The 20,211-nt window shown below is 45.6% G+C and overlaps 1 protein-coding gene across 3 annotated transcripts in view; it reads left to right on the top strand.

Moving 5' to 3' along the window:
- The window catches only part of Ccdc69 (coiled-coil domain containing 69), a 28,934-nt gene extending 10,467 nt beyond the window's left edge, over positions 1 to 18,467 (top strand). The window contains exons 3-8 of one of the 3 annotated variants that reach the window (XM_011249125.1): positions 7,655 to 7,739; positions 13,155 to 13,228; positions 15,204 to 15,305; positions 15,733 to 15,852; positions 16,951 to 17,048; positions 17,642 to 18,467. In XM_011249125.1, coding sequence (XP_011247427.1) covers positions 7,655 to 7,739; positions 13,155 to 13,228; positions 15,204 to 15,305; positions 15,733 to 15,852; positions 16,951 to 17,048; positions 17,642 to 17,723 — 561 coding nt within the window. In that variant the 3' untranslated portion in view covers positions 17,724 to 18,467. Of the gene's footprint in view, positions 1 to 7,654; positions 7,740 to 13,154; positions 13,229 to 15,203; positions 15,306 to 15,732; positions 15,853 to 16,950; positions 17,049 to 17,641 lie in introns of those variants that run through there. The other 2 variants (NM_177471.4, XR_003949477.1) reach the window with 2 other exon arrangements.
- Positions 18,468 to 20,211: the final 1,744 nt, after the last annotated feature.

The raw sequence follows: 20,211 nt of genomic DNA, 5'->3' as shown, positions 1-20,211 counted from the left end.
GCTCACCAGCCCCTGTTTATTTATTTACTCTGTGTGTGTGTGTGTGTGTGTGTGTGTGTGTGTGTGTGTGTGTGCGCGCGCGCGCGTGTACATGTACATGACACACAAGTGCAGGATGGAGGACATTGTATGGCAATCAGTTCTCTTCTTCCATCATATGGGTCCTGGGAATTGAATTCAGGTTGCTAGGTTTGGTAGCAAACTCCTTACCCACTAAGCCATCTCACCTGTCCTACTTTGGCTATTTTTTATAAACATCTCATAATCCGTTTGCCAAGAAGACAACCTTTGGGACAACCGGAGAGATGGTCCAGTGGTTAAGAGAACTGACTACTCTTCCAGAGGACATGGGTTCAAGTCCCAGAACCCTCAAGGCAGCTCACAACTGTGTAACTCTAGTCCTAGGGGGATCTGATGCTCTCTTCTGGGCCTCCTCAGGCAACAGGCATACATATGGTATAAGGATAATACATACATCCAGGCAAAACACTCATACATATTAAATAGATAAACAAATAAGTATTTTAATTAAAATTTTTAAAAAATAAATGAGCCTTTGAGGCTGGTGAGGATGTTTAGGGGGTACAGGTGTTTGCCTCCAAGTCTGATGACTCCGAGGACCCCTGGTAGAGAAAAACTGACTCCCCGAAGTTGTCCTCTGTTCTCTACACATGCACTATGGTGCGCATGCGTGCACTCCCACACACGCACACACACACAAATACATGTATTAAAAAAAGGGAAGGAGCCCATGCTCTCGGGGCATTTGCTCTGGGGCACACTGGCCATTGTCACTGGTGCTGAGGGATTCAGTGCCCTTCTACACCCAGAGCATGGCTGGATTGGGATGTTGAACTAGAGGATGAACTGTGAGAGAAAGACCAGAATCACTTCCAGACACATCACTTCTGGCCTGTTGACTTATCTTTAGTAGTTGGTTCAAGACACTCTAGGTCTCTTAGTCTAAGCTGGGGCCTGGCATGGTTTAAAGTCACAGCCATTCCATTCCCCTGCCTCACTGCATGTCACCATGGTGACACCTACACATTTGAAGAAGACATATCGTGAGTGTTTGGTGTGAAACCCTTTTGCCATGTGGGCGTGGCCACATCGTTTAATCTCTTCTGGCTGAGACAAGAGATCAGATGTCAAATACAACTACAGCTGGGCATGGTGGTGTTTACCCGTAATTCAAGGATTTGAGAGGCAGAGGCAGGAGGATTGTGAGTTTCAGAGTTACAAGAGACAATATCTTTTTTTTTAAACATATTCATCTCTCATATATTACATCCAGACTGCAGTCCCCACCTCCTCCCAGTCCCTCCTTTCTCTACCCCCTTCCACTCCTCCTCTTCAGAAAAGGGCAGGCTCCCATGGATCTAAAGCAAACATGGCAGATCAGTAAGGTTCAGGAAGAGTAATTAAATCCCCTTGAAGTAAGGCTGGGTGAGGCCTTAGAAGGAACCCATTAGGCAGGAAAGGGTCCCAAAGCACGCTAAAGAGTCAGAGACAGTCCCTGCTCCCACTGTTAGGAGTCCCACAAGAAGACCAAGCTATAAAACTAACATATGTGCAGAGGGCTAGGCCAGTCCCATGCAGGCTGCCTGGTTGTCAGTCTCTGTGAGCCCTATTAGCCCAGGTTCTGTGGGTTTTCTTCTGGTGTCCTTGTCAAGCTGGACCAGTCACTGGTTGACAATCCCCATAATTTCTGTGCCACTTTTATCACTGCACATTTTGTAGACAGGACAGATTGTAGGTTGAAGCTTTTTTAGCTGGATTGGTGTCCCAGTCTCTCCACTGGAAGTCTTGCCTGGTTACAGGAGATGGCTGGCTCAAGCTCTGTATCCCCCTTTGCTAGGAGTCTTAGCTAGGATCGCCCTCATAGATTTCTGGGGAATTCCATTGCACTGGATTTCAAGCTCATCTTCAAGATACCCCCCCCCCCAAATCCCAGTTGTCTCTCCCAGTACTCTCTTTCTAACTTCTCACTTAACTCCTCCTGTTCCTGTCCCCACTTCTCTACCTACCCCATCCCATCCCATCCGGTCCTCTCTCAGTATATATTCTATTTCCCCTTCCCAGGGAGAGTCATGCATCCCCCCACCCCAGAGCCTTCCTTGTAACTTAGTCTCTCTGGGTCTATAGATTGTAAGTATATTTATCCTTTACAGCTAATATCCACTTATCAGTGAGTACATGGTAATGTTTGTCTTTCTGAGTCTGAGTTACCTCACTCAGGATGATTTTTTTTTTTTTTTGTAGAACTATCTTCTATCCCTTTGCCTACAAATTTCATGATTTTTTTAACAGCTGAGTAATACTCCATTGTATACATGTACCACATTTTCTTTTCTTTTTTTTTCTTTTTTTTTCTTTCTTTTTTTTTTTTTTTTTTTTTGAGACAGGGTTTCTCTGTGTAGCCCTGGCTGTCCTGGAACTCACTCTGTAGACCAGGCTGGCCTCGAACTCAGAAATCTGCCTGCCTCTGCTTCCCAAGTGCTGGGATTAAAGGCGTGCACCACCACTCCTGGTGTACCACATTTTCTTTATCCTTTTTTCAGTTGAGGGACTTCTAGATTGTTTCCAGTTTCTGGTTATTATGAATATAGCTGCTATGAATATAGTTGAACAAGTGTTCTTGTAGTAGAATAAAGTGTCCTTTGGGTATATTCTCAAGGATGGTATAGCTGGGTCTTGAGGTAGATTGATTCTCATTTTCTGAAAAGCCAGCCTACCAGAAGCAATCCACGGATTCAATACCATCCCCATCAAAATTCGAACACAATTCCGTACAGACTTTGAAAAAACAATACTCAGCTTCATATGGAAAAACAAAAAACCCAGGATAGCTAAAACAATTCTGTATAATAAAAGAACTTCAGGAGGTATCACCACCCCTGATTTCAAGTTGTACTACAGAGCAATAGTAATAAAACCAGCATGGCATTGGCCTAAACACAGACAAGTTGATCAATGGAATCGAAGACCCACGCGTAAATTTATATACCTATAGATGCCTAATTTTTGACAAAGAACCCAGTTATACAGTGGAGAAAGAAAGTATCTTCAACAAATGGTCCTGGTCAAACTGGATGTCTGCATGTAGAAGAATGTAAATAGATCCATATCTATCACCCTGCACAGAACTCAAGTCCAAGTGGATCAAAGACCTCAGCCATAAAACCAGATACACTGAACCTGATAGAAAGGAAAGTGGGGAATAGCCTTGAATGCATTGGCTCAGGAGACAACTTTCCAAAGAGAACACCAATAGTGCAGGCACTAAGATCAACAATTAATAAATGTGACCTCAGGAAACAGAAAAGCTTCTATAAGGCAAAGGACACCATCAGTAGGCAAAACAGAATGTGAAAAGATCTTTACCAACCTCGTATCCAGCAGAGGGCTAATTTCTAAATATATAAAGACCTCAAGAAACTAGACAGCAGCAAACCAAACAATCCAATTAAAAAATAGGGTACATATCCAAACAGAGAATTCTCAACAGAGGAATTTCAAATGGCTGAGAAGCACTTCAAGAAATGTTCAACATCCTTAGCCATCAGGGAAATGCAAATCAAACTGACTCTGAGATTCCATCTTACTCCTGTCAGAATAGCTAAGATCAAAACTACAAGTGACAGACAGCTTATGCTGGCGAGGATGTGGAGCAAGGGGAACACTCCTTCATAACTGGTGGGAGTACAGCCACTTTGGTAATCCATATTTTCCTTTGTTAATCCTACTGATCCATGAGCATGGGAGAGCTTTCTAACTTCTGATACCTTCTCCAATTTCTTTCTTCAAAAACTTGAAGTTCTTGTCATACAGGTCTTTCCATTGCTTGGTTAGAGTTACACCAAGATTATTTTGTATTATTTGTGGCTATTGTGAAGGGTGTTGTTGCCCTGATTTCTTTCTCGGCCTGTTTGTCTTTTGTCTATAGGAAAGCTACTGACTTCTTCTTCTTCTTGTTGTTGTTGTTGTTGTTGTTGTTGTTGTTGTTGTTGTCAGTTAATCTTGTATCCAGACACTTCACTGAAAGTGTTTATCAGCTAGGAGTTCTCTGGTAGAAATTTTGGGGTCAATTAGGTATATCATCTGCAAAAGTGATACTCTGACTTCTTCCTTTCCAATTTGTATCCCCCCTGACCTCCTTTATCTGTCTTATTGCTCTAGCTAGAACTTCAGGTACTAGAATAGATAAGGAGAGAGTGGACAGCCTTGTCTTGTTCCTGATTTTAATAGAATTGCTTTTGAGTTTCTCTCCATTTAATTTGATGTAATTTGATGTTGGCTATTGTCTTGCTGTATATTGCCTTTATTATGTTTAGGTATGTCCTGTTTATCCCGGATTTCTCCAAGATTTTTGTCATGAAGGGATGTTGGATTTTATCAAAGGTGTTTTCAGCATCTAATGAGACCATATCTTTTTTTTTTTTTTTTTTTTTTTTTTTGGTTTTTCGAGACAGGGTTTCTCTGTATAGCCCTGGCTGTCCTGGAACTCACTTTGTAGACCAGGCTAGCCTCGAACTCAGAAATCCGCCCGCCTCTGCCTCCCAAGTGCTGGGATTAAAGGCATGCACCACCACGCCTGGCTCGAGACCACATCTTTTTAAAAAGTGTATGGGGGCTACAGAGATGATTTGCCAGCTAACAGCTGTGTGTAACTCCAGTTCCTGGGGAATAAAATATCTCTTCTGGCCCCGAGAAGCACCCATATGCATGTGGTGCGTGTGCACACACACACACACACACACACACACAAATAAATAAAAATAAACAGTCTGGGTCTAAGGGCATTTGATGACCTGAGTTCAATACCTAGGACTCACACAGTGAAGGGAGAGAACTGGCTCCCACAGGCTGACCTCTGGCCTTCACACATGTGCGATAGACACACATGCCCACAGTTGCTAAATAAAGTGTCAAGTGATTTTTACGAAACACTTTTGGGGTGTAGATCACTGGTAAAACACTTGTCTGGCATGCTGAGAAATGTTCAGAGGGCTTTTTAGGTCCAGAATAGATAACACGTATGAGATCAGAGGCTTTAATGCACTGACAAAGGCTTGAAAAATTATCTAGAAAGAAAGCCCACAGGAATTTTCATGCAATGACCGGGCTGTGTTAGTCAGGGGTCAAGGTCATGGATCGTGAGCAAAGTGGTACAGGAAATTCAGATTAAAGCCAACTCAAGCAGCCAGGCCCAGCGTTTCTTGTTCCCCCTTCCCAGTTCATTCTCGAGCCCTTCCCCCACCTCTGCCTTCTGCCTCAGTTTCCTCCCTAGCTGTGGAAGCAGTGGGGGAAACCTTAGGCAGATGTATGAGTGTTTTCTCAACATTACCTAGCCGGCCGGCTGTCTTTAAATGTACATAGGAAATATACCCAGAATTAATCTTCAAAGTTCTGAAGTTTTGAATCTCTGCAAATGAACCTGCACAATTTGAAACTGACTGCTTCATTATATTGAATGGCTTCTGTTCATTTGTTCTTGTTGCTTTGAGAGGGTCTCATGTACCCTCAATCACAATGTGTTATCAAAGTTGGCCTTGAATTTCTGGACTTCCTGTCTCTATTGCCCCAGTACTGAGATTACATGTCTGGCTTTAAATGGGTGGCTTTAAAAGAATAAATGTTTATTTTGTTTTCATCTGGGGCATTGCGGGTGGGGGAGATGCTCTCATGCTTATGGGTACCCACAGAGGCCAGAAGAGAGAATCCAGTCAATTCCCTGGACTTGTCAAGTGGATGCTAGAAATTGAACCCAGGTTTTCTGGAAGAACAGTCAGTGCTCTTAACCACGTAGCCATCTCTCCAGGATCCCGGGGTAGCTTTGAAATGGAGTAGCGGGAGCCAGTGAGAAAGCACAGTAGGTGAAGGTTCTGCTGCCGAGGCTGAAGAACCTGAGTTCGGTTCCCGGAGGTCAAGGAGTAAGAGAAGAAAACCAATTCCACGAGCTGCTTGATCTCCACATATGCACACTCTCACCCCCACCCACGCGCACAAATAAATTAAAGTGATTTTATTTTAATGACATTAGGTCTGTGTGGCACACTGCATGTGTGGGAATCAGACCACAGCCTGCAAGAGTCAGGCCTCTCCTTCCACCATGTGGGTCCCAGGGATCCCACTGAGGTTGTCAGGTTTAGTGGCAGGAACCTTTACCCGCTGAACCATCTCTGTAGCCCAGTAAATGATGTTTTAAAGTTTAAAGTAAGAGGCTGTGGAAAGGGTTCAATGGATAAAGGCATCTGCCGTGCAATCGTGAGGACCTGAGTTCAGAACCCATGTAAAGACACACTTAGTGGCACACCATCTGTAATCCCACACTCCTATAGTGAGATGGGGGGCAGGGACAGAAGAAATTCTGGAATCTTGTAGGCTAGCCAGCCCAGAGGATGCAGCAGAGATAAGGCCCTGTCTCAAACCAGGTGACAGGTAAGGGCTGACACCTCTGACCTCCATGCAACCCATACACACCAAAAAAATAAAATAAAATAGGATTTACTTTCGTGTGCATACTCACCTGCACGCACATGCATGCATAGCTGTCTGTAGAGGCCCAGAAGAGGGTACCAGCTCCTCTACAGTGGAGATACAGGAGCATGTGGGCTACCAGGGTTGGGTGTTGGAAACAGAACTCAGGTCCTCTGGAAGAGCAGGGAGGACTCTCAGCCATTGATCCATCTCTCCAGTCCCATGAAGATTCTTTTAAAAGAATATCTGTTGGGCTCTGATGGTTTAGGCAGACAAGCTTCAGGAAACTGTAGACAATGAGGGTGTTGCCTCAGATAATGCCAGGAAGACAGGGACTCAAGTCCTCCAGGAGCCCCCTTGAATGCACCAAAATACCGTTTGCTTAGATGAATTTACCAGAAACCCACTTCTTCTACGAGGGTGAGTCAGATATGTGCATCTGTGGGGCTGTAGTGTGTTTTGATAACATAGCTGTCTAGATGTTGCTGGTCCCACCCCTGACCTGCAGAACCTTTAACTGTGGACTCTTTCGTATGACCAGGCACCAGTGCCTAAGGGGAAAGGAGCTGCCCCGCGGACACACAGGCTATACTGGGACATCTATCATAGACTCTGTTGTCTGAATCATGCCCTCAGAGTGCAGTGGATCTGCCACACATCTTGGGTGTGAGACAGTGAGACCGGCTGCAAGTGGCCAGCCTGGAGAGATGGGGACTGCTGCTATTTTCTGGTCTCTGTGGGCACGCCAGGGACCTGACTCATGGGACCTCAGATCAGGAACTTGAGAGCAAGAGGCAGAAATAACCTGTAGCCTTTAGAACTTGAAGCAGCATGAATAAGAGGGTGGGGTGCTTCATGTAGACCAGTAGAGAGAGGCCAGTCCTGCCCTGCAGATGGAACACCAACAATAAAAGACCCCTAAGACCCTTCTATATAGGCAGTCTTCTGGTAGCTTATCTGAGCCTAAGGATGACAGGATTTCTGAGACTTGCTATGGCTCAGAGGGTTTCTGCCCTGGCTCATCATCTTTCCCATCAGTCATAGAGGAGGTGGGGAGCTAATCACCCAGGAGCCCCCTTGAGTTTCAAGAAGCCCCGGGCTGTATGTAGTGGGTTGTTGAGAGACAGTGTGCTTTACCCATCCAATCTCAAGCCTGACCTACTCTTCACTCTAGGTGGAAGAGACACAGACAGAACTCCTGGAGGCACTGGACAAAGAAGGAAGGATCCTGGAAGGAAGGCATGAGGAGGCTGGGCAAGGTGAGGATTGGAGAGGCTCCAGGCGGCTCCTCATGGGCCTCTCGGATTCAGAGGGGTGATGGGATTTTCCTTGGGGTGTGCCTTTAACATTCTGCCACCATGCTTTGCTTCCCTTTATTTGAGCATCCCGCCACACCCATTTTTCTTTCCTTTTGAAAGCATCTCCTGGAAGTCTACCCACCGTAGGTGGGGCATATCGGCACACATCTCTAATCCTAGCAGCTGGGAGATGACAGTGACAGGAGAGTCAGGAATTCAAGGCAAATCTGTGTTACAAAGTGGATCCCAGTCTGGGCTACTCCAAACCATGTCTCAAAAAGGGAGAGAGTCAGGAACTAGAAAACCTGTACAAATGAAATCACTTTTTATCAACCACCTTCAAGCCATACAGTGATGATGCCTAAAAATTATGTCTCGGATGAGGCTGGGGAGATGGTTCAGTGGGTAAAACACATGTGGTACAAGTGAGAGGACCCGAGTTCAGATCCCCAGAACCCATGTAAAGAAGGACCACAGTGTGTGTCTATTCTGTTCTCATATGGTGAGATGGGAGGTGGGGACAGGAAAATCCCCAGAATCTCACTGGCCAACTAACTTACTGTGTGCAGTGATACACAAGGTCAGCATTGGGTCAGCTTTGACCTCTGCATATGTCTGTGCTCAACACACACATACATGTACACAATACACTCACCATATACACACACAAATATAAAAAAAATTATGTCTAGGATAGTCAGGCATAGCTCATGGCCATGTAATCCCATTACACACAAGGCTGAAGGTAAGAGGGCAACTGTTAAGTTTGAGGCCAGTCTAGGGCAACATGGTGAGTTAAAAGCCAACTGAGAGACACAGCAAAAACTGGTCTCAAAAAAAAAAAAATTAAGCAAAGGCTGGAGCAATGGCTCTGCGGTTGAGACTATACACTGCTCTTCCAGAGGACCGGAGCACCCACATCTGGAAGTTTACAACCACCTGTAACTCCAGTTATGAGGACTCTCTTTGGTTTCCACAGGTATTGCAGTTATGTACATAACCCCCACACACAGACAGACAGACAGACACACACACACATACAATTAGGTTTTTAAAAATTAAATAGGAGGTTTTTTTGGTCACATTAATAGTTTTTAAATAGCTTAGAATTGAAATGACCAAATTCATGCATACTTATTTTTCCAGATTGGTAAAGCACACATACAACATTGGTATGTGTGACACTGGTGACATCTAGTGCACTTACAAGCCACTAAATGCATTGTAAATGTGATCATTACTACCACTCAGTGCAAGAACATTCTCCTTACCCCCAAAAGAAACACCCAGCAGCAGTGACTCCTGATCTTCCCACCAGCCTTTGGCAACTGCTAACCTGTTCTCTGATTTCATGGCATCAGACTCATATAAATGACATTAGACAGCCCAGCTTACTTCACCCAACAAGATGCTTCCGTGTTACAACACACATCTGGACTCCATTTCTTTTTTGTGGCTGAGTAATATGACTGAATGGACGTACCACACTTTACTTATTCATCATGGATATTCAAGCTGTCTTTACCTCCAACCACTGTGAATGGAACCATTAGCCCAAGTACTTACTTCAATTTCACCTCACTTTACATGTAGAAGGAAAATATGGCATTTCTATATTTAACCTTCAGAGAAACTCCCAAACTCTTTTCCATAGCAACTGTACTACTTCATGCTCTTCCCAATAAGGTGTGAAGGTCCCAGTGGCTCCCCAACCTTGTCAATGTGTATTGCTTGTCCATTTCTGTCATCACTGTTGTGAGCACAAAGTGGCATCTCATTGTGGGTGCCTGTCTGGTTTTCTTGTTTGTTTGCAATTGTTTGAGACGTAATCTCACTGTGTAACCCTGGCTGTCCTGGAACTTACTAATTGCCCAGCCTGACTTACAGTTTGCAATGATCCTCCTGCCTCAGGCTCCTGAGTGTTGGAATTAAAGGGATGTACTACCACACTCAGCCAAAGTGTTTGCTTTTGAGACTGGATCTCACTAAGCCAAGCAGCCTAGCTTCAGCCTCCTAAGTACTGAGGTCACAGGGGTGTGACACCATGCTTGGTTTATTAAATTTTCGATCTACATTTCCCTAACTACTAACTGGTTGACATCTTAAGATTTATTTATTTATTTTATAAGAGTACACTGTTGCTGTCCTCAGACACACCAGAAGAGGGCACCAGATCCCATTACAGATGGTTGTATGCCACCATGTGGTTGCTGGGAATTGAACTCAGGACCTCTGGAAGAGCAGTCAGTGCTCTTAACCACTGAGCCATCTCTTCAGCCCAACCACCGGTTGAAATCTTTTTGTGTACTGTTAGCATTTATATAGATACTTTGGGAAAGTTATGTATGTTTTAACAGCATTAAAATAGATCTTGAAAATGAACACACAGAATAATAATTCCAGAATTATTATTTTTTGGTTTTGTTTTTTTTTTCCAAGACAGGGTCTTGTTATGTAGCTCTGGCTACATAGCAACTGGAAACATTGTAACTAGGACAGAGGTCTGAACAAGTCCTGGAAGTCACTCTGTACACCAGGCTAGCCTTGAACTCACAGAGATCCACTTGCCACTGCCTTCTGAGTGCTCAGATTAAAAGCATGAGCCACCGTACCTGGCTTCAAATTGCTTCCTTTGTAATCTGTCATGATCATACAGCATTCATGTATAAATTTTATATCTTGTTCTTCAAAATATTTGTGTATGTGCATGTATATGCAGTACTCTCAGAGGCCAGAAGAGGGCATTAGATTCCCTGCCGTTGGAATTACAGGAGATTATGAGCTGTGCGCACTGAACTCTGGTCCCTTTGTAAGGGCAGCAGATGCTCTTGACCCTGAGCTTCCCTCTAGCCCTTGGTTTTTTTTTTTTGTTTGTTTGTTTGTTTTGTTTTTTGTTTTGTTTTGTTTTTCATTAAAAAAAGATTTATTTATTATATATAAGTATACTATAGCTGTCTTCAGATGTACCAGAACTCATTACAGATGGTTGTGAGCCTCCATGTAGTTGCTGGGATTTGAACTCGGTACCTTCGGAAGAGCACTGACTGCTCTTAACCACTGAGCCATCTCGCCAGCCCCCTGTGTTTTTTGGTTTGTTTGTTTGTTTTTGTTTGTTTGTTTGTTTGTTTTTCATTTAACACTGAAGCAAACATGCTACCATGTATAGCTACAAAAATGAAGGCTGCCTATCATCCAACACTCAGGAAGCTGAAGCTGAAGGATGACTAGGAACTTAAAGCCAGCATGGGCTACAATGTTTTCAAAAACAACAACAAAAAAGCAGGTTTAGACAATAACACCAGTGTGTTTGCTTAGTTCTTGGAAGTCTAGAAATCTAGATTTGGTCCTTAAAAGTGATCTTTTTATAAAGATTTGTTTCTCCCGCAGCATTTAATCCTTCTTCCCAGAAACATAGTAACTAGGACAGAGGTCTGAACGAGTTTTGAAACCTTGAAACCTTGTAGCGTTGGTACAGAATGTTTGGCAATAGACTTTGAGCCCCCAGAGAGCAGCTAAACAGCAAGCTCAGCGTCTGTCCAGTTTCTGTCTGAAAGCCGCCTTCTCTACCTACATGGGAAAATCTGTGGGCATTGGTTTAATGATATTTAGTACAATAAATATATAGATGCTGAGTGACCCACTGAGAAGCCCAGGAGCGTGCCAATTCAATCTTCCCAGTAGTCCGAATTTCTTCCTATTTTTCTGTTTTTTTTTTTTCATAAAGTGTATTTTATTTATTTGTGTGTGTATATGTGTGTATGAGTATATAGTTGAGTGCATACCATAGCACGTGTGTGAAGTTCAGAGGACTCCTTGTTTGAGTCAGTTCTCTCCTCCTTCCACATGGGTCTTGGGTATCAAACTCAGATCATCATAGTGACACGTTACTTAACCCAAGCAAATAAAGATCTGGTTGGCATTTTTGTTGCTGATGGTTGTTATCATTGTTTGAGACAGATCTCACTATGTAGCCTTAGCTGGCCTGGAACTTGCTATGTAAACCAGGCTGGCCTCAAACTCCCTGAGAACTTCCTGCCTCAGCATCCCAAGTCTGGGATAAAAGATGTATGTTACTACCCAGTTTCGGTTTTTGGTGGTGGTGGTGGTGGTAGTGGTGGTGGTGGTGGTGGTGGTGGTAGTGGTTGGTTGGTTTGGTTTGGTTTGGTTGGTATTTTGGTTTTGTTTCATTTTGTTTTGTTTTGTTTTGTTTGTGACAAGGTCTCACTCTATAACCTGGGCTAGCTTTGAACTTCTGGTAATCCCCCTATCTCAGCCTTCCAACTACTGGGATTACAGATGTGAGCCACCACATCTGGCTGTGAGCTCTCTCTCCTATGATGCTGCTCTCTATGACCCTGGCCTTTGGCTATCACTCTTCCATCACTCCTGTTGCACATATCTGGCTAGTCATTGACTGGCTGTTTTTGAGTGATCGGTCAAATATGACTGGGTTCCAATTGGGTCTGGGGGAATGTAGAGTTACGGTAAGTCTCACCAGACCCATTGTGGGATGGGCCGATCTTCAGCACTCTGCACTGCCCCTCTGAGAAAGCCTGGTCTCTTTCCTCTGGATCCTGCCCTTACAGACAACCTGGTGTAGCTTCTTGACTCCACTCACTGCTGAGGGTGATGGACTTTGAGCCACTTGCTGTCATCCTCTAACAGTCTCTCCATCTTGAAGAAGAGGAGGCAGGACTTTGGGGATTCCTGCCACAGGTGCTCTGTCCTTTTTGTGATTCCATGACCCAGCCTCAGCTGAACACCTGTCTCCTAGCATGCTGTAGCAGGATCCCATCATGCCTTGCATCTAAGCTTCAGGGATATAGTACCCTCCTGTTCTGGTGGGGCTCACTCTCTCCCAGGAGAAGATGTTTCTGTTACCCAGGGATTTGTTAAGCCCTACAAATGCTTAACCGTCTAGGTCACACTCCCATCATTGAGAGAAGTCAGAGCAGGAACTCATGGCAGGAACCTGGAGACAGAATCTATGGAAGAATGTCAATTGCGAGCTCACTGGCTCTCACTTACCCATGCTTAGCTAATTTCTTACATGGCCCAGGTCATCTGCCCTACCACAGTGGGCTGAACCCTCCCACATCAATTAGAAGTCAGTGCTCCACAGATATACCCACAGGCCAGTGTGACCCTGCCGACTCCTCAGATGAAGTTCCCTCCTTTTAAGTGACTCTAGACTGTATCCAGTTAACAATAGACTCTAACCAGCACAGCTCATGAGCCAGAGTGGGAGAGAGAAGGATGAAGAAGACTATAGCTCAGCTCCTGGGCCCCACGTGATCATCAGAACCTTCCATACTTTAAGGAACTCGACAGAGGCTTGGGGGAAAAGTGTTTTATAAAACTCTCCTTTCTTCACAGTCCCGCAGACATCGAATGCACAGGAGAAAGTCTCTCTTAGTGATTGCATCCAAGAGGCCAAAGCCTCGTTGCAGGTGAGACGGGCCTGGCCATTTGGTTGTGGGAGGTGGAGAAATGACAAGGAAGCCATGTGGACCCCCAAAGCAGCCAAAAAAATGATGCCTAGATGATAGGGGGCTGAAGTGCTAGATTTCCATGTACCCTGGTCCTTTGATATAGTGACCAGAGAGTTGGTTAAGGGCCCTTGGCTTGCAATTAAGATTGGCCTCCTTTTCTATGGTGGTTTTCTGCTTTGTTTTTTTGGGGGGAGGTATTAATTAATTGATTTTATTATTATGTCATTTTATGTGTATTTTTTTTCTGTATGTATGTCTATGCACCACTTGTATGTCTGGAAAGAGCTGTAGACAGGCAGTTGTGAGCCATCGTGTGCGTGCTGGGAACTGAGCTGAGATCCTCTAGAAGAGAAGGCAGTGTTGAGCCATATCCCCAACCCATCAGCTTTTTTGTTCTTTGTTAACTTGACATAACTTAGAGTAGCCTGGGAAGAAAGTCTTAATGAGTAATCATCTGCATGGAATTGTCCTGTAGGGTATTATCTCAATTAAGCTAACCTAGAAGATCAGCCTGATGTGGGCAACACCCAACCCCCAGGGGATTCAGAGGGTCCTGAACTCTGCCAGGGTGGGGAGAGCACACTGAGCACAACCAAGCCAGCAAGTGACCATGTACACACTAATTTCTCTATTTGTTTGTTTATTGACTGTGATTGTGCTGTGACTAGCTGTTTAAAGTTCCTTCCTGTGGGGAAGTAGACTTCCCCAAAATGATGGAGAGTCACCTGGAATTTGAAGCTGAAATGAATCCTCTTTGCCCCTAAGTTGCTTTGCGTTGGGATGTTTTATCCCAGAGCAACAGAGAGGAAAGTGGAGCACTTACCAAGGACTGTCAGGGGGATCTCAGAGATGGCACGGACTGCAGGCGTTCAGAGGGAGGAGGTCTAAGCCCGGAAGGTGCTTGGGATTGCTTCAGTGAAGAATCATGGGATGCAAGTCCTAAGCAGACTCAAGCAACTTGCTCAAAGTCATGGAGGAAGGGGTGGGAAACAGGTTGCCTAAGGACGTCCAAGATGCCGGGGTGTAGGAAGGCCGGGGGAAGCAAGCCCCAGAGGGTGGGACTGAGCCTAGGATCATAAGAAGAGGTTGGACTCTGCCACAAGGGGAATGGCTGAGGAGATCTCTGTCAGGGGAAAGGCACAGAAATAACATGTCCTGAGATTGGGGTTGGGTGTGATGCTGAGCCACTGCATAGGCAGGTAGAGCAGGACATGGCTGGGCTTTGAATGTAGGTTGACATTGGTCTTAAATAACCAGGATGTCATCCCAAGAGTTTGGGGATCAGTTGTAGTTAACTTTGATCAAATACCTGACAAGAAGTTTCTTTGGGAAGGAAGAGTTCATGTTGGCTTACGGTTTGAGTCATTCCGTTGTGGTGGGAAGATGTGGCAGCGGGTCGAGTTGCACCCAGTTAGGAAGCAGAGAGTGACAGACACTGGTGTTCAGCTTGCTCTGTCCTCTATATTCAGTGCATGGCCCTGGGCCATGGCGTGGTGCCACCCAGATTTAAAAAAAAAAAAAAAGTGGCTCTTCCCACCCCAGTTAACCTGATCTAGAAACATTCTCAAAGGCATGCTCAGAGGTTTGTCTCCTGACGACTCTAGAACTTGTAGTTATCAATCAGTATTAACCATCACGGGTGTCATTAAAAGTTCTTCAATATGCTCAGAGGTTTGTCTCCTGCTGACTCTAGCTCTTGTAAAATTATCAATCAGTATCAACCATCACAGGTGCCGTTAAAAGCTCTACAGCGAGAAGTAGCCCTGGAGTGTTTCAAGCCTTAGATGCAATGGTTTCAGCCTGCTCTGCTGTGCAGTATATGGCGTAGGCCAGAATCACAATGAAGAACCTTAGCCCTCCTGGTTTTTATTGGTATAGTGAAAATCACCTTGACAGGCTATCTTTGCTATCTCCTTCCTGCTCCCTTCCCCAGAACACCTGTGCAAGTCATGTCTCACCACAGGAGGCCACGCAAGCCAAGATGAACAAGGTGGACGGGTCCATCCTTAGCCGACTCTATAGAAACCACATCCAGGTAGGTACAGAACACTTGCAGACCTTTATCCTTGATGCTATGGAAAGGGCATGGGCAGGCAACCCTAGAGAACAAACCTCAAACCTGACAATTTCCCCTTTACAAGAGCCCAGAAACAAGAGGGTCCTCAATTCACACTGAGAGAGGCAGACAGATGGTGGAGCATACAGCTCTGAGTCCAGAGAGAACTTGGGGCAACTAACCAACCTGACACAGGTAGCATGTCAGCTGCCTACCAAACTACAGCTGTGTACCCACCAGGCACGTGCCTCAAAGAGTGCCCCTAGAAGGGGAGCCAAGAAAATAAATGCATCGTGGCCGTGAAATCACACAAGACTGATGCAGTGAGCTTCTGGGAGGATGGGGAACAGGGAGGACTCATGTCCCTCCGTGCTGATTGATGGGGCCCTTTGGTGTCCTTCTCTAGGATTATGGGAGTCCTGGCCCATTCTGGGAGCAAGAGCTGGAGAGTTTACACCATGTTATTGAGATGAAGAATGAACGAATTCACGAACTTGAGAAGCAGCTGTTCCTCCTGGAGATGCTGGTCAGTGCTGGGCCCACGGCTTGTTGCTGCTGCTGCTTTCTGGGCGTTTCCGGTTCTGGTTTATCCCCCACCCCCATCCCTCCATCCCACTCCTGCCAGCTTGGCTCTGCCCCTCCTGTAGGAGTCAGGCAGTGACTCTTGGATCACCTGACTCCTGTCTTTTCTTGGGCCCTCAGGTTGCTGTAAGTAGGGCAGCCCTGGGCCCCAGCAGCCTGGCTCCTCAGTGGCAGCTGTCCCCCTGCAGGCAGACAGGGAGGCTAGCCTTGGTAAAGGTGGAACTGGAGAGTTAAGGCCCTTTGACAACTCAGAACTGAGGTCTCAGAACCCTGGGGCAGCCTTACCCTTAGAATCCGTCAAACTGTGGATTTGGTTTGTTTGGGTTTTTATTTGGTTGGTTGATTGGTTGTTTGGTTGGTTGGTTGGTTGATTGATTGATTGATTGATTGATTGATTGATTGATTGATTTTGTGTGTGTATGTATGTGTGGGTGGGTGTTTTCCATAGACATAGAGGAAGTCAGATGACAACTTGCAGGAGTAGTTTCTCCTTTCACCGTGCTGGTTGGTAGGATTGTACTGGGGTTGCCCACCTTGGCAGGAAACACTCTTTGCTCCTTTTGCCCCATTTGCCCCCAGCTACCTTTTTTTAAAAACCTTTTTAAAAAATTATTTAAGATTTATTTTTATTTTATGTGTGTTATTTTGCCTTTATGTATGTCTGTGCACTACATGTACACAGAGGCTAAAAAGAGGGTATTGGGACCAATGAACCGGAGTTACAGACAGTTATGAGACACCATGTGGGTGCTGGGAACCAACCTGGGGTCCTCTGTGTAAGCAGCCAGCATTCTTAGCCACTGTGCCCTCTCTCCAGGCCTGACTGAGCCATCTTACCAGTAGTAGGTTGGTTTTTTTTTGTTTTGTTTTGTTTTTTAACATTCTTCAGTTGCAAAAGCCAAGTGGACAGTCCATCTTAACTCTGACCTTGTTTCCAGTTAACTTCTTGCTCCATAAAGCAGTGCCCAGGGGAGAGGTGACGGTGCCCACTGTGCCAAGAGTGAGTGAGCCACTCCATTCCAAGCTCCTTGGTTTGTTACAGAAAGAAAAAAATCTGATCTTAGCACTGAAAAACACCACCCTGCGGCAGGAGGTTGAGGACCTACAATTCCAAGCTGGGAACAGGTTGACCATGTCAAGGTAGCCATTCCCCTTCCTCCTATCCCCAGCCTTCTGCCAAAACTTCCAGCTGGGAGGGACCCGGAAGAGCCTGGGGATTGGAATGTCAAGTGGCCCCAGGACCTGTCTTGGGAACGTGACTCCTCTTTCCTTGGGAGTCAGAAAGCCCAGTTTTTCAACATGAGAAACAGGAAACAGGAAACAATCTACCAAAGCAGGCATGCGTGGAACAAATCGGTCCTGAGGCTTTGTAAGTGAGCGCTGATGTCCTGTGTCATGGGCAGTTGAATATGTGACATATTTTCTGGTGGAATCCTCCTCCAGATCCCCATTTGCTGGTGAGGAAACCAAAACCCCATGCCACCCCAGGTGACCCAGCTAGGCAGGGAGGCTCAGCCCGGAGCCACCCAGAACTCCAACCTATGAGGATTTGGGACATGAACAACAAAGAAAAATCACCCCTCACATACAGACAGGGAACTGGGGTTGCGGGAAACACCTTGGAGAGAGAGAGATGATGATGATGACTCCCCGTAGGGAAGGCTTCCTGGGGCAATGGGTTGGTTCAAGTAATAGTTGCTCCATCAGGCAACCTTGCTCTGTCTGTACCACAGGCAGCTCCGGAAAGACCTACTTCAGGACCTTGAAAAGGAGTCACAGAACGGCCACTGCTGCAGCAGACGGAGGAGCCACTGAACCATCTGAGTCCTTGAGGCTAGCACCTCCTCCATCTTACCTTGCCTTCTGCTACACCTCAAAGGCCTCTGCCCTCCGTGTAAAGGTGCAGGGCCTGGGCCCACCATGGTTTCCAGACTCACTGCCCCCTCCAAAGACTCTGTGGAGAACAAAGCAAGAGCCACTCCATTCTTCTCCCAGGATGGACAAGGTGGGGGGAGAAGGGACGCTTCTACAAAGCTGATGGGGAAGTTTGGACCACCGAGACCACCCCAAGAAGTGCCTTTCCTTAGTCGGCAGCAGGGAACAAGCAGGCAGTTATATTCCTCTCTTTGCTCTGTCCTCATGAGGGCATTTAAGACTTCTCCCGTGGCAGCTGGAGCCATTTGCACCGTCTGACAAAGAGGGGACAACCCCAATCCCAGATCATCAGTTTTGCTGACAATTCACCAACCTATCAAGTTCTTAGTGCCACACCCATAACTCTGACTCAGAGAAAAACTGCAAGAGACACAATCCAAGAAACAGGAACACAGTGTTGTTTTTACTGAGTAGAGAGCATCCTAACCTTGAACTCAAAGTCACTCTGCCTCAGCCTCCGGAGTGCTGGGAACATGGGCATGTCCCACCACATCTAGCCAGATAAAAGGTTGAATTTGCTGTAGAGCTAATAAGCACTGTTAGTATTTTTAAGCATATTTATCTAAGGTCTTAATGTGAAGTTAAATTTTTTTGTTAAAATAAAACTCTATTTTCATGTTCTTATCAGTGAGGGTGTATTTCATTCTCTGTTGTCTTGGTTACTTTCTTGTTGCTGTAGTAAAACACCCTCAGGAATGCAGCATAAGGGAGGAGGGGCTTATTTCAGCTTAGGGGTCTCGAGGGATAGAGTCCATCATGGTGGCAGGAATGGGAGGCCTCATAGTCACATGACACTGGCAATCAGGCTATTAAGCCTCAAGGCCCACTCCCATCCTCCAGCCACCGAAGCGGCCTAGAGGTGCCAAAACTTTCTCAAACAGTGCCAACATTTGGGTATCATACATTTAACACATGTGAATCTGTGGGGAACATGTCCTATTCAAAGTACATTTGTCAGGACACGCTAATCCTCTTCTGCAGTAAGTTCCTAGAAGGTATGTCTTACAGTCTCCTCAGAGTAGGGCAGTAGTTCTCAACATGTGGGTTGAGACCCCTTGGGGGAGGAGAGAGTCACATATCGGTTATCCTGCATATCAGATATTTATGATTCATAACACTAGCAAAATTACAGTTATAAAGTAGCAACAAAATGATTTTATGGTTGGAGGTCACGACCACATGAGGAACTGTATTAAAGGGTCACAGCATTAGGAAGGTCGGAACCACTGGTATAAGGTATTTAGGAAGTTTTACACATTCTGAGCATCCCCTAAAAGAATTCTAATTGAAATACCCTGTGTAGCCATCTTTGAACAGATCATTTTTTTTTAAAGATTTATTTATTTATTATATGTAAGTACACTGTAGCTGTCTTCAGACACACCAGAACAGGGCGTCAGATCTCTTTACAGATGGTTGTGAGCCACCATGTGGTTGCTGGGATTTGAACTCCGGACCTTTGGAAGAGCAGTCGGGTGCTCTTACCCACTGAGCCATCTCACCAGCCCAGATCATTTTTTTTTTATATATATACTGAATTTGTTAGAAGAGTCACCTCTGATGGGCTGCAGAAGGGGTCTTACACACTTAAAAAAGATTGGTTTTTATTTATGTGCATGTGTGTGCGCCTCACTGTGAGGGTGTGCCACGCACGTGCAGGTGCCTACAGAAGCCAGAACTGGGTGTCAGATCCCCTGGAACTGTGCAGTCAAGAATGGTGAGTCACCTGATATGGGTGATGGGAACTGAACTCAGGTCCTTTGGAAGATCAGCGGGTACTCTGTGTGTGTGTGTGTGTGTGTGTGTTGTGTGTGTGTGTGTATGTGCGTGCATGCTGGGTAGATGTATGCCATGCACGTGGAGGCTACCCCTGGAGGCAGTAGGATATGAGCAGAGAAATAGCCTGCCATGGAAAGGAAGTGGCTTTGTGGGAAAGGCCAACCAAAGTCCCTAGTCCTGACTTCTCCAGGACAACAAGGAAAGTCCCTTTCTGGGTCCTCCTGCCATCCCGAGTAGAGCCTTTCAGAGTCCTGCCCAGAAAAGAAACAGGGATATAACCCAGAAAGGAGACACTGGGACAGAGCACTGAGGTCACAGAAGGGTCACAGGGAAGGGCTAAGACGAAAATAAGTGAGTGAAGCTGTGGGAGGTGAGATTTGTGCGGCTGTCACAATTCCTCTGCAGAATTTTTCAAGTTTATTTTAGGTGTATGGGGTTTTTTGCCTGCTGGGCGTTCTTGATGGTTGTGAGCCAATAAAGTGTGAGTGCTGGAATCGAACTTGGGTCCCCTGGAAGAGCAGCTAGTGCACTTAACTGCAAAATCATCTTACCAGCTCCTCTGCAGGATTTGGGGGGGGGGGGGGAGAAA

The sequence above is a fragment of the Mus musculus genome, chromosome 11 (assembly GCF_000001635.26).
Source record: "Mus musculus strain C57BL/6J chromosome 11, GRCm38.p6 C57BL/6J".
Taxonomy (NCBI): domain Eukaryota; kingdom Metazoa; phylum Chordata; class Mammalia; order Rodentia; family Muridae; genus Mus; species Mus musculus.
Note: the sequence above shows the minus strand (reverse complement) of the source record. Positions and strands in the feature narration are given on the sequence as shown.